Here is a 25,970-nt window from a genome sequence, read left to right on the forward strand (position 1 = left end):
GTAAAGGCACAACATATTCCAGTTAACGGTATATTTTTTTAATGATTCGTTACGGCGTAATCAATACTTCCATTTGTATAAATTGCGTTAAGGGGGAGCTTAGTATTCCTGCCTCTGAGGAGCGCGTCACGGCTCATGCGCATGCGCGCGCTCGGCCAATCAGAGCAACGCGGAAGGACAAGTTGGTTGCCGAAAGTATTCACGCGACCAGGCTCCTTGAGGGAAATATGAATACCATGGCGAAAAAATTAAATATGATCAAAATAACGTTGTACGCCGTGGATTGGCAGAATTAGCATGAACTTGAAACACGTCGTACAACGTGAATGGCGCAGGATGTGTTAAGTGGATGACTGAAGGCTGAAATCTATACTATCGCATCATGCAGTGCTTCCCCAGGTTTCCCCCAACCCCACCTGTATAACAATCCATAGAGAAAAGCCTGAACATTCAGAAAATCTAAATCAATTGCTTGTGGATCTAAGGAGTAGAATTCTCACAAAGTCGGAGGTCACTGAGGCTAAGCTGTGATTGGCCGGTCTGCGTTTAAATGTGGGGCACATCATGAAGTGATTGGAGGCTGGCTCAGTACGAAGTGGGTGGTGCCCAAAAGGTTGGTAGTCGATTAGTCGACATAATCGACGATGTCGATTATAAAAAATCGTCGACGAGGAATTGTTGCGTTGATTAGTCATTATTATAAATTTTTTTTGCACTACCTATCTTTGTGAAAGTGGCTTCTCAGCTCTGGTCCAGCTGAAGACTTCTTAGCTTAACATAACAGACCGACAGTAAATTTGGGGGAACTAATGGGATAACTGGGGATGTTGTTTGGTCCTGACAAGAGTCTCAAAGCAACTCTGAGGTCATGCTCAATGTCCAATCTGTTCCTCTGCTCTGTCTTCAGCTGGACCAGAGCTGAGAAGCCACTTTCACAAAGATAGGTAGTGCAAAAAAAATAAAAAAAAATAAAAAATTATATATATATATATATATATTTTTTATATATAATTGTTTTTCGATTAGTCGACTAATCGAAAAAATTATCGACAGATTAGTCGACTACCAAAATAGTCATTAGTTGCAGCCCTAGTTGGTAGCATTTTATAGGTTCTTGGAAGGAAGGGGGTGTGGCCTGTTGAATCCTGAGGAAGTGATTGCCAGAATGCACACATGCGGACACACACCAACAAACCAACACACACCCACACCAACACACACCCACACCAACACACACCCACACACAGACACACACCCACACACACCAACACCAACACACCCACACACCCACACAGACACACACCCACACACAGACACACACCCACACCAACAAACACCCACACACCCACACACACCCACACAGACACACACCCACATACAGACACACCAGGGTTTCCGTTAGAAAAAATTGTTGCCGGCCTCAGTGTCCGGTAGATTTCAATCTACCGGTCAAATGAGAGAAATTCCGGTCAGAGTTTATTGAGCTTAAAAACAATTGATAGGCAAAAGAATGACAACAAAACAAAAGAATGACATCATCAAGGCATGTAGATTTATAATATTTTTACTTAAAACTAGGCTACTTTTGCGTATAAAGTCATTATATTCCAAATAAAATAAGTCCCGAGACTCGTGCTGCTGCCGACTTTAAATCAAATAGGTGTCTGTGGGCAGTCGCCCGACATTAAAAAACAACAGTCTGTTATAATCACATTTTTATGAGCTAACGAATTCCGTTATATTGGACATTTGTATTAATTATATCAAGCGAAGAACTGAGAAATTTGGCAGAGAGAGACGGCAACATTATCGTGGGTTTGCGTGACGACTCTCTCTCTCTCCACCTCCCAATGACTTATTTGCGAGAGTATGTCGATGCAGAGCAGCAGATTCAGCTGTTATTGGCTCTTTTCTGGGGACCGCACAGCAGCGCCCCCCACCCAACATTGAATTGCAAATGGCTGAATTGGAGTACTGCTGGAGTACTGCACTGTGCTGCTGCTGCTCCGGCTCTGCAGCTTCACAAATGTTTGCACACCCAGCACTAAGCTCTCGCTGACAACGTCGTTGTCATTATTAGAAGCAAGCAACGATGAAACAAATGTAATGATTGTTTCGTTCATTGCATAGGCTATTTAATTTTAGCCTATTTTAATACAATTCAAATAATCAAATTGTGCTTAGACTCAGGGAATTATTTTCACCGGACATTAAGACCGGAGAGATTAAATATGTCAGACTTCAACAGATTTTGCCGGTCAAATACCGGTAATTACCGGCTAACGGAAACGCTGAGACACACACCAACAAACCAACACACACCCACACAGACACACACCCACATACAGACACACACCAACAAACCAACACACACCCACACACAGACACACACCCACACACAGACACACAGCCACACCCACACACCCACACACAGACACACACCAACAAACCAACACACACCCACACAGACACACACCCACACACCAACACACCCACACACCCACACAGACACACACCAACACACCGACACACCCACCCACACACACACACACACACACACCCACACACACACCAACACACACACCCACACAGACACACCACAGAGCACACACTTGAGTACAACATGAAATATTCATCCATTTTGCAAACCTGGAACTCGCTGACAAACTGAGCCAGGACAAACTCGTGTCTCTCCGCGCTGCTCGGGCTCGACAGCACGTCCGGCACCGTCCGGTGGAGGGGGGGCGCGGCCCGGACCTGGTCCACCGTGCCGTCCAGCTGGCAGCCGAAGCCCACGTTGCCCGGGAGCCGGAAGCGCTGGTCCTGAGGTCCGAACGGTCCCATGCTCTCATCGGGCCACACCGTCCTGGGGCCTGGAGGGAGCACACACGTGAACCCTTTCACCACCACACTACAGAAGGTTAACCCTTTCACCACCACACTACAGAAGGTTAACCTTTCACCACCACACTACAGAAGGTTAACCCTTTCACTGCCACACTACAGAAGGTTAACCCTTTCACCACCACACTACATAATGTTAACCCATTCACTGCCACACTACAGAAGGTTAACCCTTTCACCACCACACTACAGAATGTTAACTCTTTCACCACCACACTACAGAAGGTGAACCCTTTCACCACCACACTACAGAAGGTTAACCCTTTCACCACCACACTACATAAGGTTAACCTTTCACCACCACACTACAGAAGGTTAACCCTTTCACTGCCACACTACAGAAGGTTAACCCTTTCACCACCACACTACATAATGTTAACCCGTTCACTGCCACACTACAGAAGGTTAACCCTTTCACCACCACACTACAGCATGTTAACCCTTTCACCACCACACTACATAATGTTAACCCTTTCACTACCACACTACAGACGGTTAACCCTTTCACTACCACACTACAGAAGGTTAACCTTTCACTACCACACTACAGACGGTTAACCATTCACTGCGACACTACAGACGGTTAACCTTTCACTGTGACACTACAGAAGGTTAACCCTTTCACTAGAGCTGCCGTGATTACCGCGGTATCGCTGTTACATCACGGCCACCGCAGCGTTAAGCTGAATACCACATCACAAACGGGGACGGAGGATTTTTTTTCTCTCACAGCCACACTCTGCTGACCGTCTTGCCCCTCCTCCTCCTCCGCCCCCTCCCAGACCCGTGGCATATCGTCAACAAACCCTTGAGTGCATGGGCACCGTCCTCAGAGCTCTTTCAACATTTAACAAGCATTAAACAAAATGGCCCAGTCATCTATTCACTTTTGTTTAATACATGAGGCGACGCGTTGTCTAGTGTTATCTAGCTACTGATAGCTCCTGATATCAACGTCTGATATAATCAGTTTGGTATTCATTTCGCAAGTGCTGGCTAGCGTTGGCTAACTAGCTATCGCTCGTGAGCTACCGAGCTAACGTTACTGTTTAAACAAAACTACACAGTCAACTATTTTTAGTTTGTTCCACCCCAGGTGAAAATCTGCATAAAATGTATACCTAGGTAAATGGAATATTGCTCCACTTCTACAAGGGCTATTTGCATATTCTTGGTATCTAGGAACATCTATGGACCTCAATGAATGTATTCTCAGTGTCAGAAATATTGTGTCTATTACTAGGCTTGCTTAAACTGTGATGAAACAAAGGAAAATATGAATTATGATTTTTCTTTTCATCTTTGACAGTGAATAAAACCATGATAATAATGACCAAACTTAAAAAACTGCCACTGAGCTCATGCAGTACCCTCTTGAGATCATGTGTACAAAAGATCTAAGGAAATTAATAAAGGGAAGATGATCAAACTGAAGGTTCTGTATATACAATACTGAATTCTCCCATCCGGACCAATGCAATTTGAAATATTATTATAGAATATAGAATATATGCTTATACATTACCTTATTATAGCCAATTCGCACATTTATATATATATATATATACATATAGTATCTTTCAAATGGCCGAGTTCAATTTGGATATAGTATCACCAGGCGTGCATAATAACAGATACTGATATTTACTGTAATCGACTGTACTATTTTATTTCCCCCACAGTGTAACCATTTTGAAACTAATTTCAGATCTAATTCTTCCTACATGGTAACAATAGTGTGGGGAAACTGACTGCGTTTCAATATTTGTCAAAAACGTTACCTTTTGTAGCTTATTATCGCGAATCATAACAATTATTGACATAATTCATTCAGAACACTGAACTTTGAACCCCCATAGAACTTGACAGGAAGTGTAGATCGGAGAAATTTCAATGCTGGCAGATAGCTAGCAATCTCCTCTACAAAATGGCCGCAAAAAAGCTTCAATTCCCATGGTTCAACATTTCCATTTCCGGTTCCGGGTCAAATTGGCGATCGCAAATAGAAAACTTAAAATGATATAAGTACACTTTTAACCTATTGCTAAACTATTGCCAACCTAACGTTTTACATTCTACATGTATTTGTGACATAGTAGTGATTTTAATACTTGAAAACGGTTGATTTTAAAATCACAAATTATTTTGCATCTTCATAAAAATATGCTTATAATTTAATAAGGTCAAAAGGGGTCGGTACCGACCCCGTCGAGTGGAACAGGTTAATACATGATGAGGCGTTGTCTAACTGGCTAGCTACTGATAGCTCCTGATATCAACAAATGCGCATTTCAGTTTAAGAATGATAGGGATGCGTGCTGCGGCAGCATGAGACCTCCGTTAGCATAGGTAGCTCACGTTAGATCACAACGAAATGATCCAGTAAACTAAATAGTTCACTTTATTTTAATACATGATGCATTGTCTAACGTCATCTAGCCGGCTAGCAGTAGCTACAGATAGCTCTTGATATCAATGTCTTATAACATAATTGACATTATTCGTTTTTGCAGCTGAACATTGGCTAATTAGCTATCATGCTTCATAACAACACTGGGAAGATGGCAATGCTGAATGTGATTTGACACACAGACAGTGGAGGATGGAGCTGTTTTCAGATAGCAAGCATTTTGACTTGTTGCGTGGTGGCGATGTCTCGCAGATAATACAACTACAAGTATAATTATATAACACTTATATGCTATAAAGAATAGACTACAAAAAAAAAAAAAAAAAAAAAATGCATAATTTTTTTTGTGCGGTAATACCGGCGCGGTAGGAAATATTTTGCAAATTTGTGCGGTAAGGAAAACATCAATACCGCGGCAGCTCTACCTTTCACTACCACACTACAGATGGTTAACCTTTCACTACCACACTACAGACAGTTATATAGCGTACTTGCATCGCGTCCCGCTCTTAAGCCATACCGAGATACACCTCATCTCATGCACCCACTGTACTCCACCAACGAAAAAAACAAATACACCCACCACCCGCCAGGCCCCGCCCCTATAGTGGCATGCCACCTAGTACTGGGCATGGCCACCACTCACCCTTCCTCTATTTTCGTTTCCATCATAGCGGATGCAAGTCGCCCTATGTAACTAGTGCTATGAAAAGATTAGAGAAATTAGGTTTGAGTGCTTACCGAAGATTTGCCTACCCCTGAAATCTTCGCGGCATGTTCTGGCGGTTCTGCGACTCTGCAGCGGGATGCATTTTCGATGCATCTCAGCGTCGAGTTCGGTAGTCTCCTTGTCTTGTTGACAGCAGACAGAGGCACAGCGTGTGAGGTGTAGCTATCGAGCTACCTCGCACAAGGTAGGACTTACGCCACTAGGCATTATCTCTGGTGTTAGTAAATGCTGCTTGTTGTGAGTTGTATATTGCGCCAGGGGCAGGATGTTTGGGTAATGTGCTACTGTCCTGGAGCGCGCTGCTAATACTAAATGCTATAAATGCTGGGTCAATGTGCTACTGTTCCCCGCTGTGGGATGTCACTAGGCATGACAAATGCTGGCGTTTGTGATGTGCTCGAGTTGTCCCGAGAGACAACCGAGTGTGTATTGGCGCAAGCGGCGGGATATCTGGGTAAACGTTGTTGTTTTCCCCGTTATCCTGGAGCGTGCGGCTAACGCTATGCTATATTAGGGGCTACTGTTTTCTGTTCTGTCTCTCTGCTACGGGAAGGTCCGTCTATACTACGGTCTTCTCTCCTCTCAACCATTCATGCTGACGGTCAATCGGTGTCTACTGGGGGAGTAGTGCGGGGGGGGGCTTGTTTACCTTCATGGGTAAATGGGCTGAGGTCTAGGGCTGGTGTGCTGTTGTGAATATTATGAATGAATGCGGGACTGGTTCTCTCTGGTCCGCCTCCCCTTAACGTTGTGTACATGGGCTTGCCCATTCTACAGTATGTTCGTGGTGTTAGTTCATTATTCATTAACCCTTTCATGGTGCACACCACAGTGGAGGTTGCTTTTTGCAACCACCACTGGTGCTCCGTGTTAGCATCAGTTCTTTGCTTTTGACATGTTGAAACAGTGCCCCGCCCGGCCGACGCCATGAGGTGGGTCGGCTCGGCGAGTGGCTGGTGGGCTGCTAAAGCCTGTACCGCCACGGTATGGAATTGGCAGCGATTAGTAACTGTGTTCGAATTGCTGTTTTTTCTATAAAAAAATTGGGTCTGGTGGCGGGGCCTTGAGGGCCAGCCGACGTCGACACATCGCGCGAGGTTGTTGACGTTATTAGCTTTGAGCCGCAAGCTATAACCGCTCAGGGCTCCCCTCTCCGCAGAGGATTTTGGTCTTCTGCTGGAGCGCGGGCGGTATTTGTCCTAGGCCCCACACCGCGCAGCCAGAAGAAGAGAGAGCACGGCCTCGTCAGCGGCGATGACAAGGCCCTCGACAGGCGGCCATGTTTTCCCCCGCCAGAGGTATCCTGGGCGTTGAATCGACAGGTGTCCACAAGGCCGACAGCTTTGGCGGCCGAGGGATCGGCCATGTTGGATGGGCTCGGCTTGGAATATAACAAGCCGTCGCCGTCCTGCCGTGAGCAGCCCGCTCTCCGATCACTCCCTCCCCCAACGGAAAAAGGGGGCTCTGATTGTTTCCTTTGGCTGCGGGCCGCGTGCCTTCGTTGAAGCGCGGGCGGCCCCACTTTTCGCTTCTCATGGGGACAGGGGCTGACACCCAGTTGATGGCTGAGCCTGGGTCTGTCCGTGAGAATGTTGTGCTGTCAAACGGCTCCCACACCATAAGCTGTGTTGGTTGAGCCTGGTGTTACGTCTGTCAACTATAAGTGTTGTCAGCATGGGGGCTCGAAACCTTTTTGAGGCACACAGTGCGGGCTTCCCCGACCTCACCTTCGCCAGGCCAGGTATCATGTTGGTGCCTCCCACTTCCGCGAGATCGGCAGTGGTCTGAAAAGAAGAGGTGCGCGTGATTTAGGTGGTAGTAATATCACTGCAGGGCTACGGTGTGTAGGTACCCATGGGGTCCTCACGTCTTGCATGTCCGGCTGCAGAACAACTCTTCAGCATGTTCTGGAGGGGTGTTCAGTGGGGGGGCTTTTGTCACCTGGATTGATGTCAGCTTCCCCCGTATCAAACCGGCCCTTTCTGTCGGGGTCCCCCCTTGGGTGCGATTGCCTCGTGGGTAGTGTCAGGTTCCGACCCGACTCCACGGAATGCTCTGCTCGCACGGGTCCAGGGTTGGCTACGCACAGTGGGTGGGACCGGGCCGCCTATCTACAGTTCCTGGCGGACCTGCGCCATATGGCGGCGGGTGCGTTGGGAGTGTCGTCACATATGGCTACAGCAGTACCATATGTCGAGGTGGATGGAGAGAATGCTGAGGCGGGGACTTGTATTTACACAACCCCACCCGTTTTCGGGTTTGGTACAGACCCTATTGTCAGGGTCACCAGCAGTGACAGCTCTGGTCAACGAGATCCAATCTCTGTGGACGAAGCAAGCCATCGTCGTGGCGTTTTTCTCCCGGTGTTCTCTGGTGCCTGAGACATCGGGAGGGGGGGGGGTGTCAGACCCATGCTGGACCTGTCCCATGGGAAGGTTCAGCATTTTTTTTTGATCGTCTCCTACCTGTTGAACACTGTCAGGTGGGGGTCTGGTTCTCCTCCATAGACCTGTAGGATGCGTATTCGCATCTCCGATCTTCCATCCTAGGGCTTACCTACGCTTCCTTGCAGGGTTAGCGTATGAGTACCAGAGGCTGCCGTTCGGTTTTCTCTGGCTCCCCGCATCTTCACCAAGTGCGTGGAGGCCGCACTGGGGCCTCTGCGTCGTCAGGGGTTACGAAGTGTATTCTGCCCTGACGACGTTCTGGTCCTTGGCGGTCAAGGTGGATCGTCGGGTCTCGTACCAGGCAGGTTCCTACCAGCCTGGGGTTTGCTGTAGACTGGAAGTAGAGTACTCCTCTTCCAAGTCAACGGTTGGAGTGCTATGGGCATCCCTCTCAGAGCGTGTTGTCGACACGCTCGGGAGGTTCCGTCCTAGGACGGTTACGGTGCTGTCCGTGATAGGCCTGCTCGGTATGATGGCATCTGCTCATTCCGTGGTCCCTCTTGGCCTCCTCTTCGCCCCAGGAGGGGGTTACGGAGGTGGGTTTTCCAGTATGGAAATAGACCCGGTGAGAGGCAAGTGGGAGCGGCTAAGGTTCCCGCGTCAGTACTGGGGGACCTCGCCCTGGGGGGTTCCATACCAGGGGGGTCCCCATGGGCAGTAGGCTGTCACACGTCACGTTTTTCACCGACGCCTCCCTCGCTGGAGACGCGTCGGGCCAACGCAGTAGGGGGCAGCTGGCGAACCGTGCTGCCCGGTCTGCGATACGTTCAATGTGTTGGTATTGAAAGCGGTCCTTCTGGTCCTCAAACGGTGGTGATCAGGACGGACAATACGACGTCAGTGTCGTATATCGACAGACAGGGAGGAGTACGCTCCCCCCGTCTGCACCGGGCGGCTGGCTATGGGCGTCCTCCATCTGCGCGGCCTGAGGGCTCCCCACATCCCCGGCAGGGTGAATGTGGGTACAGGTGTAATGTCGCGGGGCGGTCCTCATCCTGACGGGTGGGGATTACGTCTGGACATAGCCAGGCAGGTCTGGGATCGATGCCGTGCCGCCTGGGATTCTTTCCCCATACATCTGTTAGGTCAGTTGTTGGGGCGGGTACGTTGAGGAGCGCAGGTCCTTGATCCTGATTGCGCCGGACCAGGGCACAGCTGTGTGGTTCCCGGTCCTGGTCCAGCTACTGGTAGCTCCGCCATGGCCTATTCCTTGGTCGGCGAAGGCTCTCACTCAAGCGCACGGGTCGCTGTTCAGCACCCGGTGTTGTGCCAACGTCTGATGGTTTGGCTGGTGAGAGGGTAAGTCTGGAGAGGATGGACCCTTCTGTGGTTGATACCATCCGGAATGCGCATGCTCCCTCCACTGTCGCGCTTACGCGGGCAGATGGCGTATGTTCCAAGAGTGGTGTAAGGCGGGGGGCAGGGACCGGTGTCCTGCCCCCTGGATACTGTCCTTGTTTACCTCCAGTCTCTCCTTGATAGGCTTCAACGGTGAGGGTATATGCGGCAGCTATATCCTCCTATCATGAGGGATTTGAGGGTGATGTCTTGTTCAGCCACCCTCTTGTGAAGCGTTTCCTGCTTGGCGCTCGACGCGTTAAGCCGGTACAACGCTCTTTGGCTCCGAGTTGGGATCTTCAATTGGTCCTCGTCGGTTGTCCTTGGCCCCGTTTGAGCCTCTTGAGCAAGCGCCGTTGGGACAGCTATCGTTCAAGACCGCGTTCTTGCTGGCCGTCACCTCCGCTAAACGCGTGGGTGAGTTCTGTGCTCTTTCGGTACGACCAGAGTGCCTGTCTTTTCGTTCCGATTGCGGTGCCACTCTGCGGCCTAATCCTGTCTTCGTGCCTAAAAATATCCGGAGTTCCTTCCGCTCCAGGGATATTGTGGTTCAGGCGTTTCATCCGCCTCCTCACGCTAGTGAGTTGGAGGCGGGCCTTCACCTGTCATGTCCGGTCCGGGCTTTGGGGATTTACCTCAGCCGTACTCAGGGTCTCAGGGCTACCGATCAGCGTTTTGTCTGTCACGGTGGTTCTCGTGCCGGTAAGGCACTATCGAAACAGCGCCTGTCCCATTGGTTGTGCGAGGGCATTGCCCTCTGCTACACGTTGGCCGGGCTGGATCTCCCTGGGGGCGTCAGGGCGCACTCCACTCGTGGGGTGGCGGCCTCTGCCGCTCTCCTGGGTGAAGCCTCGGTGGAGGACATCTGTGCTGCAGCTTCATGGTCCTCCCTGGGTCCCTTCGTAAGGTTTTACCTCATGGACATGACCGGGGGTTCTGTCTCCCAGGCGGTTCTGGGGTCTGTGGCCTCTCCTGCTTCCCGTCCTTTGGTAGGGTAGCAGGGGTGTGTGGGTATGGGCCACAGTGTGTTGGGTCACACGTGGTTCTGCCTGTGCTGTGTGTTCAAGGGGTTCTAGTTCCCTCTTGCTCGCACTCGGGTGGAGTTGACTGCGCCCCCTCTTCATTAGGAAGGATGGGGTGACGGGACTCTCCTTTCCCCTTGATGTGGGCTTACGGGTCCTCAGGGGGTGCATCTGTCGGGCCTCGCGTCCGCTCTACCCCATATCTCGGTATGGCTTAAGAGCAGGACGTGATGCAAGTACGCTATATAACGAGTACTGGCTAAGCGTCCCGCTCTTAGCGTGCCCTGAGTTCCCTTGGGGAATCTTTTCCTGGGAACGGTTTTGTTCCGAGGAAGAGTGAGTGGTGGCCATGCCCAGTACTAGGTGGCACGCCACTATAGGGGCGGGGCCTGGCGGGTGGTGGGTTTATTTGTTTTTTTCGTTGGTGGAGTACAGTGGGTGCATGAGATGAGGTGTATCTCGGTATGGCTTAAGAGCGGGACGCTTAGCCAGTACTCATATAACTAGGTTATATACATAACCTGTTGTTAACCTTTCACTGCGACACTACAGAAGGTTCTATTTCATTATGGCTCCGCTCAGCATCAGTTGCATATATCTCGCTTCAGTGGATATACACTGAATAAATTTCAAAATGTCCCTTTACATACCAACATCCGTCTGACCACACCCCCATCTGCTGCCTACATAAGCAGGGGTGGGGCCACACACTCATCTCCTTCTCAAATTTCATCCACAAGATAGTGCCTGTATACCAATCACTTGGCGAGGAAGAAAGTATTAGCTGGAGAAAGGAAAACAGAAGAACAAGGAGATACGTTGACATTATATCTTTATTTTCTCTCTCACTATTTTCGAGAAAATACGGCGATATTGTCTTCGTCACTGGAGTGTCTGGAAGATGATGATCATTCTGTGTGACCTCCACCGGCTTTTCGTATTAGGGGCTCGCGCCGCTGACATGCTCCCCAACTGCAGTCCTCCTGTGCTGCGGCTGGATGGGTTTGGCCCTCCGGCCATGCAGCTGGACTGTGGGAAGCACCGACTGTTGTGAGGAAGCGGTGGCTTCCAGGGTGGGGTACGTACTGTTTGCTTGCGAGCTCTGGTTGTCTGTTGATGCTGTGGGGGTTAACTGACAATTTTACGAACGCCGGCCCCAGATTGGGGTCCTCTGCTCGGCTTCTTAAGCGGCAGACAGAGGATCTTGGTCTGAAGCCCATGATGGTCAACTAGTGGGCCGCGACAGAGGCCTGGTTAAAACCCGGGATTCTCTGAACAAGCGGATGCTTCTCTGTCCCGTGCAGGCCCCATCTTTCACTTGAGTGGAAGTACACCCTAAACGAGGAAATGTGGGCATGGATGTTCGTTATCGGAAGATCCATGTTCAAGTCGGCTGCAGCCCAGATGGGAATTGTGCTGGCTCCGCCGTATGTCTGGTAAAATCACCGTTGTAAACTGTGTTGACATTTCTTTTTCTCTTCTCTCTTAAAGATGAGGAGGGTTTCAGACGGCGGCCTGTCTGAAGTGTGGCTTGTTATGTCGTTGTGTACAGTTCAGGTGATAGCTGCTTAGCTTGCGTGCTAGTTGTGGCCTACCTGTTAGCCAGTCAGCTGTTAGCTGCGGCGCTAGCCCGTTGTGTCACTAGGCTAGGAAACGTTAGCTTGTTGCTATCAGTCGAGAGCGGCTGTTAGCTTAATGCTACACTGATGAACGTTGCTATGACTATAACATGCCTTAAACACTCTGACTACGACGTCATCTTTGACAGAGGATGTTAGTCGAACCTACACCGGGAGCCCTGCCAGCGAGGACTGCGTCAACATGGAGAAACGTAGCGGCTGGGTGGCGCAGCGACGTTACCCTCGTCGCCAACACGGGAGATGCCGTGTTCGACTTCGGTGTCCCGTTAACCAGATTGCAGTTCTCTCGGCCTGCGCTCAGGGTAGGAGTCCCGACCGGACTTTAAACACTTCTTCTTTCCTTCCCTTCTAAATGTTTTGTAATAACGATGTTTTCCAAAACATGTGTTGCTGCAATACATTGAGGATACGACGCGTGTTGTGTGTGAATTGTCTTGTCACTGGTATAGCTTCTCTCTCCATAGAAATCGGCGTTGTTGTTTACATGTGTAAAAATGATCTGGTTAGTTGTGACGAGAACATGTGTGTTCATGTAACGTTTGTAACGTGGGTGAACTCACAACTAAGGGGGTTAATTAACCTGTGAAGCTATGCTTAGTGACATGTGATTGAGGAATGAATTCTTTCTCAGCCTGTGATGACAATGAACAGTGTGTTCACATATTAACAGGGTTACCTGTTACCTTAACAAGGGTAAGGTAGGAGAGGTGATCCCCCCGGTTTCCCTGGGGCTTCCCCCCCTCCTCTCAGACATGTTGGTTACAGGCCACGTGAGCGGATCGGCGCGGCCGAGAAATCCGCTCTTCGCTCTTTAAAGCTTGGTCCGCTCCGCTAATCGCTCATGTTGACCCCGCCCCCAAGTCGCTCTCCGCTCGCTCCCCGCTCACCTTGAATCAAGCGCTCCCCGCTCCCCGCGCCAGATCGCTCGGCAGTTTTTTTTTTTTTTTTTTTTTGGAGCATGGTGTAAATTAGCTCAAACTACAACAGTCTAGACCCCCTGGGCCCCTTAACAATTGTTTGTATTGAGCCGCATTGTAATTGTACCCATTCTGCAATGTTAAATAACGTTGTTTATCCATTCACTAGCTCTATTAAGCGATGATAGGCTAGCCGAGCCACAATGCTATGGTCGCTGCCATTAACGTTAGCATGTAAGCTAACGACAACAACAATGGCGTCGATACTTTTTCTAACAGGAGTGAGTGACAAAGCCTGAACAGGATATCACAGGTTCACCCTTCTCATTGGTTGAAAATGGCCTTCATGTTTGTACATCGCCATCTGTTGCTTTGGCATTGTACTGCATGTATATATTACATCAACAGTGTTAAACCACTGTGAGCGGCCTGAAGTGGAGGAGAACTCTTGCTCCGGACGTCGCGCCGACTCATTTTAAAACCCACTCCTCGCTCACGTCAAAACCGCCCGCTCCGCGCCGCTCACACGCCGCGCCGCTCACATGTGACCTGTCCCACCAGAGGCGAGAACATATTAGACCATGTATACTCGCAATTTAAGAATGGGTACAAGTCACAGGCTCTTAGTCCATTCGGTAAAAGCGATCACGCCGCCATCTTTCTTTTGCCAAAGTACAAACAAAGTCTCAAGCGAACGCCGGTGGTCTCGCGAGAGGTTAAGCGTTGGGCCGTGACGTCAGAGGAGTCACTCCAAGCTGCACTTGACTGCACAGACTGGAGTGTATTCCGTGATAACACAGCCAATATTAACGAATACACCGAAACGGTAATTGACTATGTCTGTACTCTGGTAGAAGAAACAATCCCCTCCACCAAAATTAAAATCTACCCAAATCAAAAGCCCTGGGTAGACAAATCCGTCCGTGAGGCTCTGAAAGTGCGCACATCAGCATACAACACCGGGCTGGTGACAGGCAACATGGAAGAACACAAGATGGCAAGATACAACGTCAGGAGAGCAGTAATAGAGGCAAAACGGCGTTACAGGGATAAAGTTGAACTTCAGTTTGAACAGGCTGACTCTAGAGGCATGTGGCAGGGCCTCAGAACAATGACAGACTACAAAGGCACCCCCCTCAAACTGAACAGTGACATCTCCTTAGCAAATGATCTCAATTCCTTCTATGCGAGGTTTGAGGCTGTGAATAACAACACCAGCCTACAAACCACGGCAATGGGGGGGGGGGTCTGCTGATGGAGACTCAGTGTTCAGGGTAACAGAGCATGAGGTGAGATGGATCTTTAAAAAAGTGAATATCAGGAAGGCAGCAGGACCGGACGGCATCCCCGGCCGCGTCCTAAAAGTCTGTGCCGACCAACTGGCCCCGGTATTCACTGACATCTTCAACCTGTCCTTGGAACAGGCTGTCATCCCCACCTGTCTGAAGAAGTCCACCATCATCCCTGTACCCAAAAAATCTACGCCCGCTTGCCTCAACGACTACCGCCCTGTAGCCCTCACCTCCATAGCCATGAAGTGCTTTGAGAAGCTAGTGAAGGGCTACATCTGTTCCTCCCTCCCCATCAACCTGGACCCTCTGCAATTTGCATATCGCCCCAACAGGTCCACGGAGGACGCCATAGCCCATGTGCTGCACACAGCAGCATCACACCTGGACAAGAGGCAGGGGAACTATGTGAGAATGCTGTTCATCGACTACAGCTCAGCATTCAATACCATAGTCCCCTCCAAACTCATAGCCAAGCTCAGGGACCTGGGCTTGAACTATGACCTCTGCCAGTGGGTCTTGGACTTCCTGACGGGCAGACCCCAGGTGGTAAGAGCCGGCAACTGCACCTCCTCATCCATCACGCTCAACATAGGGGCCCCCCAGGGCTGTGTTCTGAGCCCCCTCCTCTACTCCCTGTACACACATGACTGCGTAGCACAGCGGAACAACAACACCATCATCAAATTTGCTGATGACACAGTAGTGGTGGGCCTGATCTCTGCCAACGACGAAAGGGCCTACCTGGAAGAGGTAGAGAACCTGTCACAGTGGTGTCAGGAGAACTGCCTCTCCCTGAACGTCAGCAAAACAAAGGAGATGATTGTGGACTTCAGGAGGTCGGGGGTCAAGGACTACAGCCCCCTCAGCATCGACGGGGCACCGGTTGAGAGAGTGAACAGTTTCAAGTACCTCGGAGCCCACATATCCGAGGACTTGACATGGACCACACACATTGACAGTGTTGTGAAGAAGGCACGACAACGCCTCTACTTCCTCAGGCGCCTAAGGAAGTTCCAAGTCAGTCAGAAGATCCTTAGGAACTTCTACTCATGTACAATAGAGAGCATCCTGACCGGCAACATCACCTCCTGGTTTGGGAATAGCACTGCACAAGACCGTAGCAGACTACAGAGTGACACGTTCAGCCGAACGCACAATTGGAGGGGGGCTTCCCACCCTCCAGAACATTTACAACAAGCGGTGCAAGGGGAAGGCTAAGAGAATTATTAAGGACTCGAGCCACCCGAACAACTGCCTCTTTGAACTGCTTCGGTCAGGCAAGCGATACCGGAGTCTTAAGGCGAGCACAGAAAGACTCAGAAGAAGCTTCTATCCCCAGGCCATCAGGCTGCTAAACGAACAATAAACACTATGCAACAACCATCAAATGCACACAGCACACACACCCACACGCACACACTCACTCAAACAAACAACACACTGCAGCACCCACTCTCCACACTTTAGATCACACAAACACACTTTACACTTTATATTTATTGATAAAGGATTTGCACTACAACTCGTACACCTACTGTGAATTGTACCTAAATTGCACCTAGTCCCATTTCTGCCTTGCACTATATAGTATTGTATATTAGTACACTGCACAGGATTGTATATTGTATGGTAACTACGTCTATTCTGCATCGAACATTGTACATATGTCTAAACTGAACACTGTGACCTCATTTTTTTACTTCTAATTTTACTATGTTATTTTATTTCATACTTATCTTGTCTTGCACAGTCTCTGGAGCGTAACAGTAAGAAGCATTTTGTATAAAAGTATTCTGTACTTCTGTATGACAAATATTAAAGAAACTTGAAACTTGAACATGGCCTGGTTGGTTACAATATATTGTGTCACTGTGTTTGTGGGGATACGATGTAACCCTCAGCTTAATTGCTGGGGTTGTGCTTTCCGCTTGAGAAACTATTTTTTCCTAAAGAAAAGATTGTTTGGTCACTTATCATGTGTGCTTAGCAAGGCCTGTGGCCAATACATAATCGAGGATTCTGTCTTCTCTCGTTATGAAAAACGGCGTTCCTCTGTAGTAGGAGTGTACTGTGCCATTTTTTGTTGTGATGAAGGGTTGTGTGTGTCTTTGTGATCTACAACTGGGTTAGGTTTGGTCCACAGAAGCACATATGTAAGTCTGGACCGGGGCTCTTAAAGGGGCCCTCTCTGTTCTGTGTTTTTTCCTTGGTAAAACTCAGGTAGCAGGATTAGTACATGAGCTATGTGAGGCTGTTAGATGCCTCATGTAGCATGCTATGACTGTGTCATGCTCTATTTGTCATTACATCGTATCATGGGTGAGGGGTCGTAAAGGGGTGAACTGGTAATCCTTTCCTCCCCTTTTCTGATTGGTCAGGGGTTAAAACCTCCTGTCCTTCAAGGTTCCTGTCACGTTGCTGTTCGGCATGTTACAGGGTAAGGGGGGGGGGGTTTCCTGGTCCCACGCCCTGGAAGATTGGGCGTGTGCACAGCGGAAATTCCCCCGCCATAGAGTACGTCACTGAGCGCGTCTCTAGTGGTAAGACTTCCGTGGGTTGTTCAGGTCCATGTTATGGATCTGTTTCAGGGAGTTGTCAGAGCTCCTCCTCACGAAGCTCCTCCTCAAAGAGAAGTGCCTTCTGTGAGTTCGGACTCTCCTTCCCAGTGAGGGAGCCTCCTCAGAGTTCAGAGCCTCCTCCTCAGATTGTCAAGGTGAGTAGAACTTCAAAAAGGAGTTCTGCTCTATTGTGTGTGTATTCGATTCAATTCGATTATTGAGTGTGTATTGGTTCAGTGCCTCCTCCTCTGAGAACCCTAACCCAAGTGTTACATAGCTCAATGTTGCAATATTTCTTTTCAATCTGTACAGCTCGCGTGGGAAGTCACTCTGGGGATTCCCGTCTCCTCCCTGTGGAGAGGGTGGTGGGATGTAAAAATGAAAATAATTTTTACCCTCAGCCGCGTCACGCGGGATTCATGTCAGTCTGTGTTTCTTTCTTTTTTAATAAAAAGAGGGAAGAACATGAAGCACGACGGCTCCTTGTCGTTCTCCCAGGCGACTTGGAGGAACAATGTCTGGTGTCTTGTTAGACTATCCATTGATGTGTTTGGGTCTTGACGCGAAAGTGCTGGCTCTGGGTGTTTCTGATGGGAATCACGCATGAGGCTGGTGCGCCTTGGTTGCTTGTTATTAAAACAGCGTTTTTATAGAGCAACTGGGATGGAGTTTTGTCTCTTCCGAGCGCCAGTTTACTAGGTTGTCTCGACGAATTCTCGTTCATATCTGGGGGATGTTAACGGAATAGATCAGAACATAGGTAGAGGGGTCTCACGCCCTTGGGGTGGGCCACTGAGCGCGGTACAAATGGGACCGTCTGGGTGGCGCCCTCTTTTTATGTTTTAGATCGACACGCATACCTACCCCCTCTCCTGGAGTGGGCATGTCGGCGTGGTTAGGGCACGGGACTGGTTCTGGTTGCGCTGGTCCAGGTCAGTTAACCCGTTGTCCGCCGGGGACGCAGATCTGCTGTTCTGGTACCCTGAGGGACTTGTGCTTTTTTCGGGGGGAAAAATGCCGGGTCGGCCCGGGTGTCACAGGGTTAGGCGTTATGGAGACCCTTTGTTGGGAACATGTTGTACTCTGCGCTATTGTAATGGCTTACGGCCATACCAACCTGAACACGCCCGATCTCGTCCGATCTCGGAAGCTAAGCAGGTTTGGTCCTGGTTAGTACCTGGTTGGGAGACCGCCTGGGAATACCAAGTGCAGTACGCTTAGGGCTGGTTCTCCATTCTTTTCGCTCCTCTCTCCAGGGTATCTGCAGGTTTAGCCCAGTCAGATTTAAGGCTTTTTAAGACTTTTTAATGCCACTCAGAATTAAATTTAATACCAATTTCACGATAACAAAATGGCAAAAATCATGGGTACTCTCAGTACACTCATTCAAGGGTACTACGACTATGCCTGCACCTCATGGTACCAAAGCACCTCAAAGGCACTAAAAACAAGATTACAAACATCACAAAACAAACTGGTCAGACTACTGCTTAACCTCACTCCTAAAACCCACTTTACCCCTGCCCACATTCAAAACCGCTCTTAAAGAGCACCTACGGGAGGCTGCAATTCGAAACTGGCCACTGTAAATGTCCAACCCCCCCCTCTTCCTAATGTACAGTCTCATCCCCATCATATATATATAATATTTTCTGTTATGATCTCTGGGTAACAGTACTGTATATTATTTGCATATCGTATATGTCACAAATGTAACAGTACTACAGTATATACCTGTATGTCATGTATGTCCCTATGCCATAAATGTCATGATGTCATGTATGTTTTTACTGTATTTATTTCTGTATATTTTATTTAATTTTTATTCTATTTTACTCTACCTTATCCTAGGCAACTTGATTGATTTGTGTTATTATTCTAATTCGTGACCTGTCCTGTCTAAATGTTTAAATGTTGAGCGATTTGCAGTGTCAAATTTCCCACGGGATAATAAAAGTATTTCTATTCTATCTATTCTATGTTGTGTATGTCAATATGAATTGAAAATGGGGGACCCTGATGTAAACAAGACAAACGTCTTTCTCTGGTCTGCATCCCCTTATTATTGTGTGTATTGATTGATTGATTGATTGAAAAGTTTATTAACAGATTGCAGAATGGGTACAGTACAGTACAGCTCAATACATACAATTGTTAAGGGGATGCAGACCAGAGAAAGACTTTCGTCTTGTTTACACCAGGGTCCCCCATTTTCAATTCATCATAACATATATGACATACATGACATACAGATAGACAGTACTGCTACATCTATACATTTATGACATATCAGATTTGCAAATACAGTACTGTTTGTGATACAAAAGTGTCCAGAAAAGGAGTGTATATACATTTGGCATAGAAACTGTACATTGGAGGAGGTTGGTTGGGTGGGGTGGGGTTGGGTGGGTTGGGTGAGGGCTGTACATTGGAGGTGGGGGGGGGGGGGGGTTGGGAAGGGGACACACACACATTTTACACTGTACATTGGAATATTGACAAAGCCTTACTTGGTCATTTACTGTACAACTAGGTTAGGACATTTGTAGGGGCCAGTTTCGAATTGCAGTCTCACGTAGGTGTTTTTTGAGAGTGTTTTTGAAGGTGGGTAGTGATTCACATTCCTTTACAGCTTTAGGTAGGGCGTTCCACATTGATGTGGCATAATTGCGAAACGTGTTTAGTCCCTTGTTTGAGCCGAATCTGGGTTTTACATGATTTGTGGAGCTCCCTCTGGTGTTGTGATCGTGGTATTCACTGACCTTTGGGAAGTATTTTGACATGTACATGGGTACCTTGGTCGCGTAGTGTATCTTGTAGACCAGGCCCATTGCAAGTTGCTGTACTCTGTCGTCTACTCTAAGCCATCCTAGGTTGTCAAAGTGGGCAGGGGTGAGGTGGGTTCTAGGAGTCAGGTCAAGTAGTAGTCTGACTAGCTTGTTTTGAGATGTTTGTAATTTGTTTTTTAGTGCCTTTGAGGTGCTTTGGTACCATGAGGTGCAAGCAGTATTGAGCTGTACTGTATTGTACACATTCTGCAATCTGTTAAATAAAGTTTTCATTCATCCAGTTGTTTTGTTTTTGTAGTTTGGTTGAATGAATACTTTATTTAACAGATTTCAGAATGGGTACAATACAGTACAGCTCAATACACACAATAATAAGGGGATGCAGACCAGAGAAAGACGTTTGTCTTGTTTACATCAGGGTCCCCCATTTTCAATTCATAGTGACATTTATGACATGCACAACATACATGACATTTATGGCATAGGGATATACATGACATACAGGTATATATTACCATTACATTTGTGACATACATGATATGCAAATATACAGTACTGTTACCCATAGATCCTAACAGAGTCAGGGAACATCGCTTGAAACACCTCTCCTAGTCCCTCATTTCCATTGTAGGACTGATGCTTTGCGACCGTATTTAGAACCCACAGTACCTCAGCTTCAAGGGTTGGCGTGGAGCCGAACGTTACCCGGACAGGTGCAGATGTAATTGGTGGTAGACCTACCTGTCCCTGAGCAGTTGATGTGTACGGTGTCGGCGTCGAAAATAAATTTGATATTGAAGTTGTCTGCAGGCGGGTTTTTGTAGAGGTAACATGCTTAGCGCTGTGCATGTGTGACTCGACTGCTTTTATTCCCATCGTTCCCAGTTTAAAATCCTTTTTGAAGAGTTTGCAGCGGGCCTCGTACATGTCTTTCACTGGGAGTCCAACCACGGTGCAAACAGAGGGTTTTCGAGCCAGTTCTCATTACATTTGCACTTTCCCATGTTAAATTAACGAGTGCAAATAAATACAAATCAATTAAACTAAACTAAACGTCAGCGTTATCGCTACGGCTTGAATAACGTGTTACCTATGCTCCGGTGTTCTGAAATAGCTCCCGACGGCGACACACATTAAGGACCATAAATTGGTTCCGCCCCACTGCGTACCGTTTGCGTGAAAGAAAAAAAAAGCCTGACTTAATATCTCCCGTTAATAGTTTCCCCCCAGATTTCACAATGAAACATAAGATGACATGGCATGTTTTTAAGACCTCCGAAAGTCGGATTTAAGACATTTTAAGACAAATTAAGGCCTTAATAGTTGATAGTTGAATTTAAGACTTTTTAAGACTTTTTAAGGTCCCGCGGACACCCTGTCTCTCACGCGTGGCGAAGAGGGGGCTGTTGGGGTGGTCTTTTGGACCTCCTCTGGTAACCCTGTGTGCTTCCCGAGCCGCCGGGCCCGGTCCGAAGTAATGTTTCGTAGACCCGTAGGCCTGGAATAACCCTTTTTTTAAAACTGAAACACTTGTACTGCGGTATAGCCAGTGTATACCCCCGCAGGTGTGTTTTGGAGTTTTTTCTTGATGGGTTATAGGAACAACCACCGCATGTGGTACCAAGAGGGTGGTTGATTCCCTGGTGTGTTGGAGCAGAGTCAACTCCCGGGTTACCCGGTTGAGTGTGCCCCTGCACGTTCATGACGTTTGCCAATCGTGTCAGCCTTCTCTGCCTCGACCCCTCTGGGTCGGGTTTTTTTGGTGGAGGCTTTGTCATGGTGCGCAACAATGCCAGCATACGCCCCTTTCGCCAGGGGGGCTGTTTTCAGTTGACCCCTTTGGCGCCTGTCTCGTCCGCAGTGCTCCAGGCTCAGGTTACAGCCTGCTGCCTGGTTTCCCCGGTGCGCTGCCTGCTTCCGTTGGTTAACCTTTTTTGAGTGCTTTACGGCCATGCTGACTGCCTGTGTTACAGGGTCAGTGTGCCAGGCGGTGTACTATTGGGGGGAAAGGGCCCGCTCTTGGAGGGGCCCTATCCGAATACGCTGGCGATGTGGGGGGCGGTGTCACTAAGTGACCGCCTGGTGGGGTCTTGATGCCTGGCGTCATTGACCTCTCCGGGCCCCCCTTTTTTCCAGGGGATCCAGTCCCTTCAGTGGGTCTGGGTCTTCCTTCGCGCTCCGCTGCTACGGCCTTGCCACGGGGTCGAGTTTGCTCTTGACCCTGTGATTTTGGGGAACGTAACGAGGGTTGTTCCTTCCGTTCGTTCCCTGGTGGCATGCGGGTTGTGCGCGTGCGTAGTCGTGGGGTCAAGCCACGATCTGCTCACCCTGTGCGTTGAGTTGCTTGAGTTCCTCTTCGCACGGTCGGATCCATCTCCCTCCCGTAAGCCTCCAATAGGGAGGGTATCCTCCATTAGGGAGGGTCGGGGGGCTCGGTCCTCCCCGGTCTGATGGTTGTGGGGGGCCTCAGCGGGGTACATTTGTCGAGCTTTGGCTCCCGCTCAGCTCCTGTTATGCAACTGATGCTGAGCGGAGCCATAATGAAATAGAACGTAAGGTTATGTATATAACCAAGTTCTATGAATTATGGTGACGCTCAGCATCAGGACGCCGCTGCGGCCCTTGATCTTTCATTGTGGTGAAATTTGTTGGGAAGGAGATGAGTGTGTGGCCCCACCCCTGCTTATGTAGGCAGCAGATGGGGGTGTGGTCAGACGGATGTTGGTATGTAAAGGAACATTTTGAAATGTATTCAGTGTATATCCACTGAAGCGAGATATATGCAACTGATGCTGAGCGTCACCATAATTCATAGAACTTGGTTATATACATAACCTTACGTTAACCTTTCACTACCACACTACAGACAGTTAACCTTTCACTACCACACTACAGAAGATTAACCTTTCACTACCACACTACAGAAGGTTAACCTTTCACTGCGACACTACAGAAGGTTAACCCGCTCACTACCACACTACAGAAGGTTAACCTTTCACTGCGACACTACAGAAGGTTAACCCGCTCACTACCACACTACAGAAGGTTAACCTTTCACTGCGACACTACAGAAGGTTAACCCGCTCACTACCACACTACAGGTTAACCTTTCACTACCACACTACAGAAGGTTAACCTTTCACTACCACACTACAGAAGGTTAACCTTTCACTACCACACTAGACAGTTAACCTTTCACTGCGACACTACAGAAGGTTAACCTTTCACTACCACACTACAGAAGGTTAACCTTTCACTACCACACTACAGAAGGTTAACCTTTCACTACCATACTACAGAAGGTTAACCTTTCACTACCACACTACAGAAGGTTAACCTTTCACTACCACACTACAGAAGGTTAATTCACTACCACACTACAGAAGGTTAACCTTTCACTACCACACTACAGAAGGTTAACTCTTTCACTACCACACTACAGAAGGTTAACCTTTCACTACCACACGGCTGTCTTAAATGCTTCGAAGCTTCGAACGTTCGATTCGATGGCACAAGCTTCGAACAGTAAAAAAAAATCGAAGTTAAAAAAAAAAAAAAAAAACATTAATTTTTTTTTCAAAAAAATTATTTAAATTTTTTTTTTTTTTTACTTCGATTTGTGTGTGTGTGTAGGTGTGTGTGTGTGTGTGTGTGTGTGTGTGTGAACTACCCATCCCAGTTAGGACAGCCGAATCCCGTCCAATCTTTCGCCGTCGACTAAAGACTCACTTCTTCAACCATTATCTGAAATGATAAAAAAAATAAAAAAATCTAACCGTGACTAACCTTACTGTCATGCACTTGTCCTAATAAACTAACCTACACTGTAACACGCAACACTTTGATGAACATTGTTACTCAGCTGATAGAGTTGTACCCTTCTTGCTGTCTTGTCGTACAGAACTTGTAAGTCGCTTTGGATAAAAGCGTCAGCTAAATGACTAAATGTAAGTGTGTGTGTGTGTGTGTGTGTGTGTGTGTGTGTGTGTGTGTGTGTGTGTAGGTGTGTGTGTAGGTGTGTGTGTGTGTGTGTGTGTGCGCGCACCTTGTAGAATTCCACACATAAGAAAGAAAGATACTGGGATGAATAAACAAAATAGGAAATAAAATGTAGAAATGCATGCAATACATAAATAAATATGAATCTCCATATATGAAATATAACATTTAGATAAGGTGCTACTGAGATGTTTTGGTGAGTTCTTTGTTTTTTTGTGGAAGTTGCCCTTCTTAAAAATGCATGAACATTCACTGATAATTGGTCTGTAGTGGAGTCTACAAGGTCTACATTGCCGGACCATGTAGAATCCGGACCTTGTAGACTGACATAATTCTGTGCATAGTTTAGTCTACACAGGCCATATTTCAAATAATCAAAATCTTACTTCATTCATCTTAAACATTCTTGATTTGGGGGATTGGTAGTTCCCATGAAATCTGAAGTTGTTCAAACGACAACAGCGATCCACCTTGAATTAAATCACACAGCCGAGTGAAACCTTGTTGGATGCGTCAGTCACGAAAGGGGCTACTTAATTAATTAATCCAACCCACTTTATTTATAGAGCACATTTAAAAACAACAACGTTTACGAAAGTGCTGTACAAGTCTCACAACATAAGAAAAAAATAAAATAAAAAAATATTAAATTTTTTTTTTTTTTTTTTTTCTCGAAGCTTCGAATTAAAATCGAAGCTCGGCCCCGAAGCTTCGATTGCCAAAAAAAGCTTCGAAGGTCAGCCCTACACACTACAGAAGGTTAACCTTTCACTACCACACTACAGAAGGTTAATTCACTACCACTACAGAAGGTTAACCTTTCACTACCACACTACAGAGGGTTAACCTTTCACTACCACACTACAGAAGGTTAACCTTTCACTACCACACTACAGAAGGTTAACCTTTCACTACCACACTACAGAGGGTTAACCTTTCACTACCACACTACAGAAGGTTAACCTTTCACTACCACACTACAGATGGTTAACCTTTAACTACCACACTACAGAAGGTTAACCTTTCACTACCACACTACAGAAGGTTAACCTTGTCTACCACACTACAGAAGGTTAACCCTTTCAAAAAAGCGTATGATTATAAACATTATAAACATGCCTAGGCTTAAATATCACCTAACCAAGCTTACCTGATGCGTCTTTGGAAGATAAACTGTTGTTATATGATAAACTGTTGGGTGAATATGTTGTTATATGATAAACTGTTGGGTGAATATATGTTGTTATATGATAAACTGTTGGGTGAATATGTTGTTATATGCGTTCATCAGAGCACGTCTTCTAAAGCAAACAAACTACAGGCTGCTCTGAGAGAGAGAGAGAGAGAGAGAGAGAGAGAGAGAGAGAGAGAGAGAGAGAGAGAGAGAGAGAGAGAGAGAGAGACAGAGACAGAGACAGAGACAGAGACAGAGACAGAGACAGAGACAGAGAGAGAGAGAGAGAGAGAGAGAGAGAGAGAGAGGAACTGGAGATATGGACCTCCCTGCGACTCTACAAAATGAATGGAGTGAGACTTAAACTTGCTCATACCAGTAAAAGTAGAAGAGGCTTAGGCCGGCCGGGTAGTGCAGCGGACTAAGCGTCTGTCTACCACCACAGAGACAGTGGGATCGAATCCGGCTGTGGTGCCTCCGGCTTGGCCGACCGTCCATACTAACACAATTGGCAGTGTTAGCAGGTGGGAAAGCCGGTGAGGGTGGGTCCTGGTCGTTGTAAACAGCGACTCCTACAGTTCGGTCGGGGCACCTGCACAGCAAGGGAAGGATCTGGGGGAGGTAGTGTGATCCTTCCACACGTTGTCGTTACACTCTCCCAGTGAGAGTCCGGGCTGCCAGGTGAAAAGAAGCGGTGGGCTGGGTACACATGTGTCGGAGGAAGCATGTGATAGTCTCCGCACTCCCAGA

The 25,970-nt window shown here is 47.8% G+C and overlaps 1 protein-coding gene across 1 annotated transcript in view; it reads right to left on the bottom strand.

Moving 5' to 3' along the window:
• The window catches only part of LOC311245866 (methylmalonic aciduria and homocystinuria type D homolog, mitochondrial-like), a 59,233-nt gene that overhangs the window by 16,373 nt on the left and 16,890 nt on the right, over window positions 1–25,970 (bottom strand). Inside the window, exon 4 of the mRNA XM_084335889.1 lies at window positions 2,650–2,873. Within this exon, the coding sequence (XP_084192015.1) occupies window positions 2,650–2,873 (224 nt within the window). The remainder of the gene's footprint in view (window positions 1–2,649; window positions 2,874–25,970) is intronic.

Source organism: Notolepis coatsorum (assembly GCF_963971535.1).
Source record: "Notolepis coatsorum genome assembly, chromosome: 1".
NCBI classification, from domain to species: Eukaryota; Metazoa; Chordata; class Actinopteri; order Aulopiformes; family Paralepididae; genus Notolepis; species Notolepis coatsorum.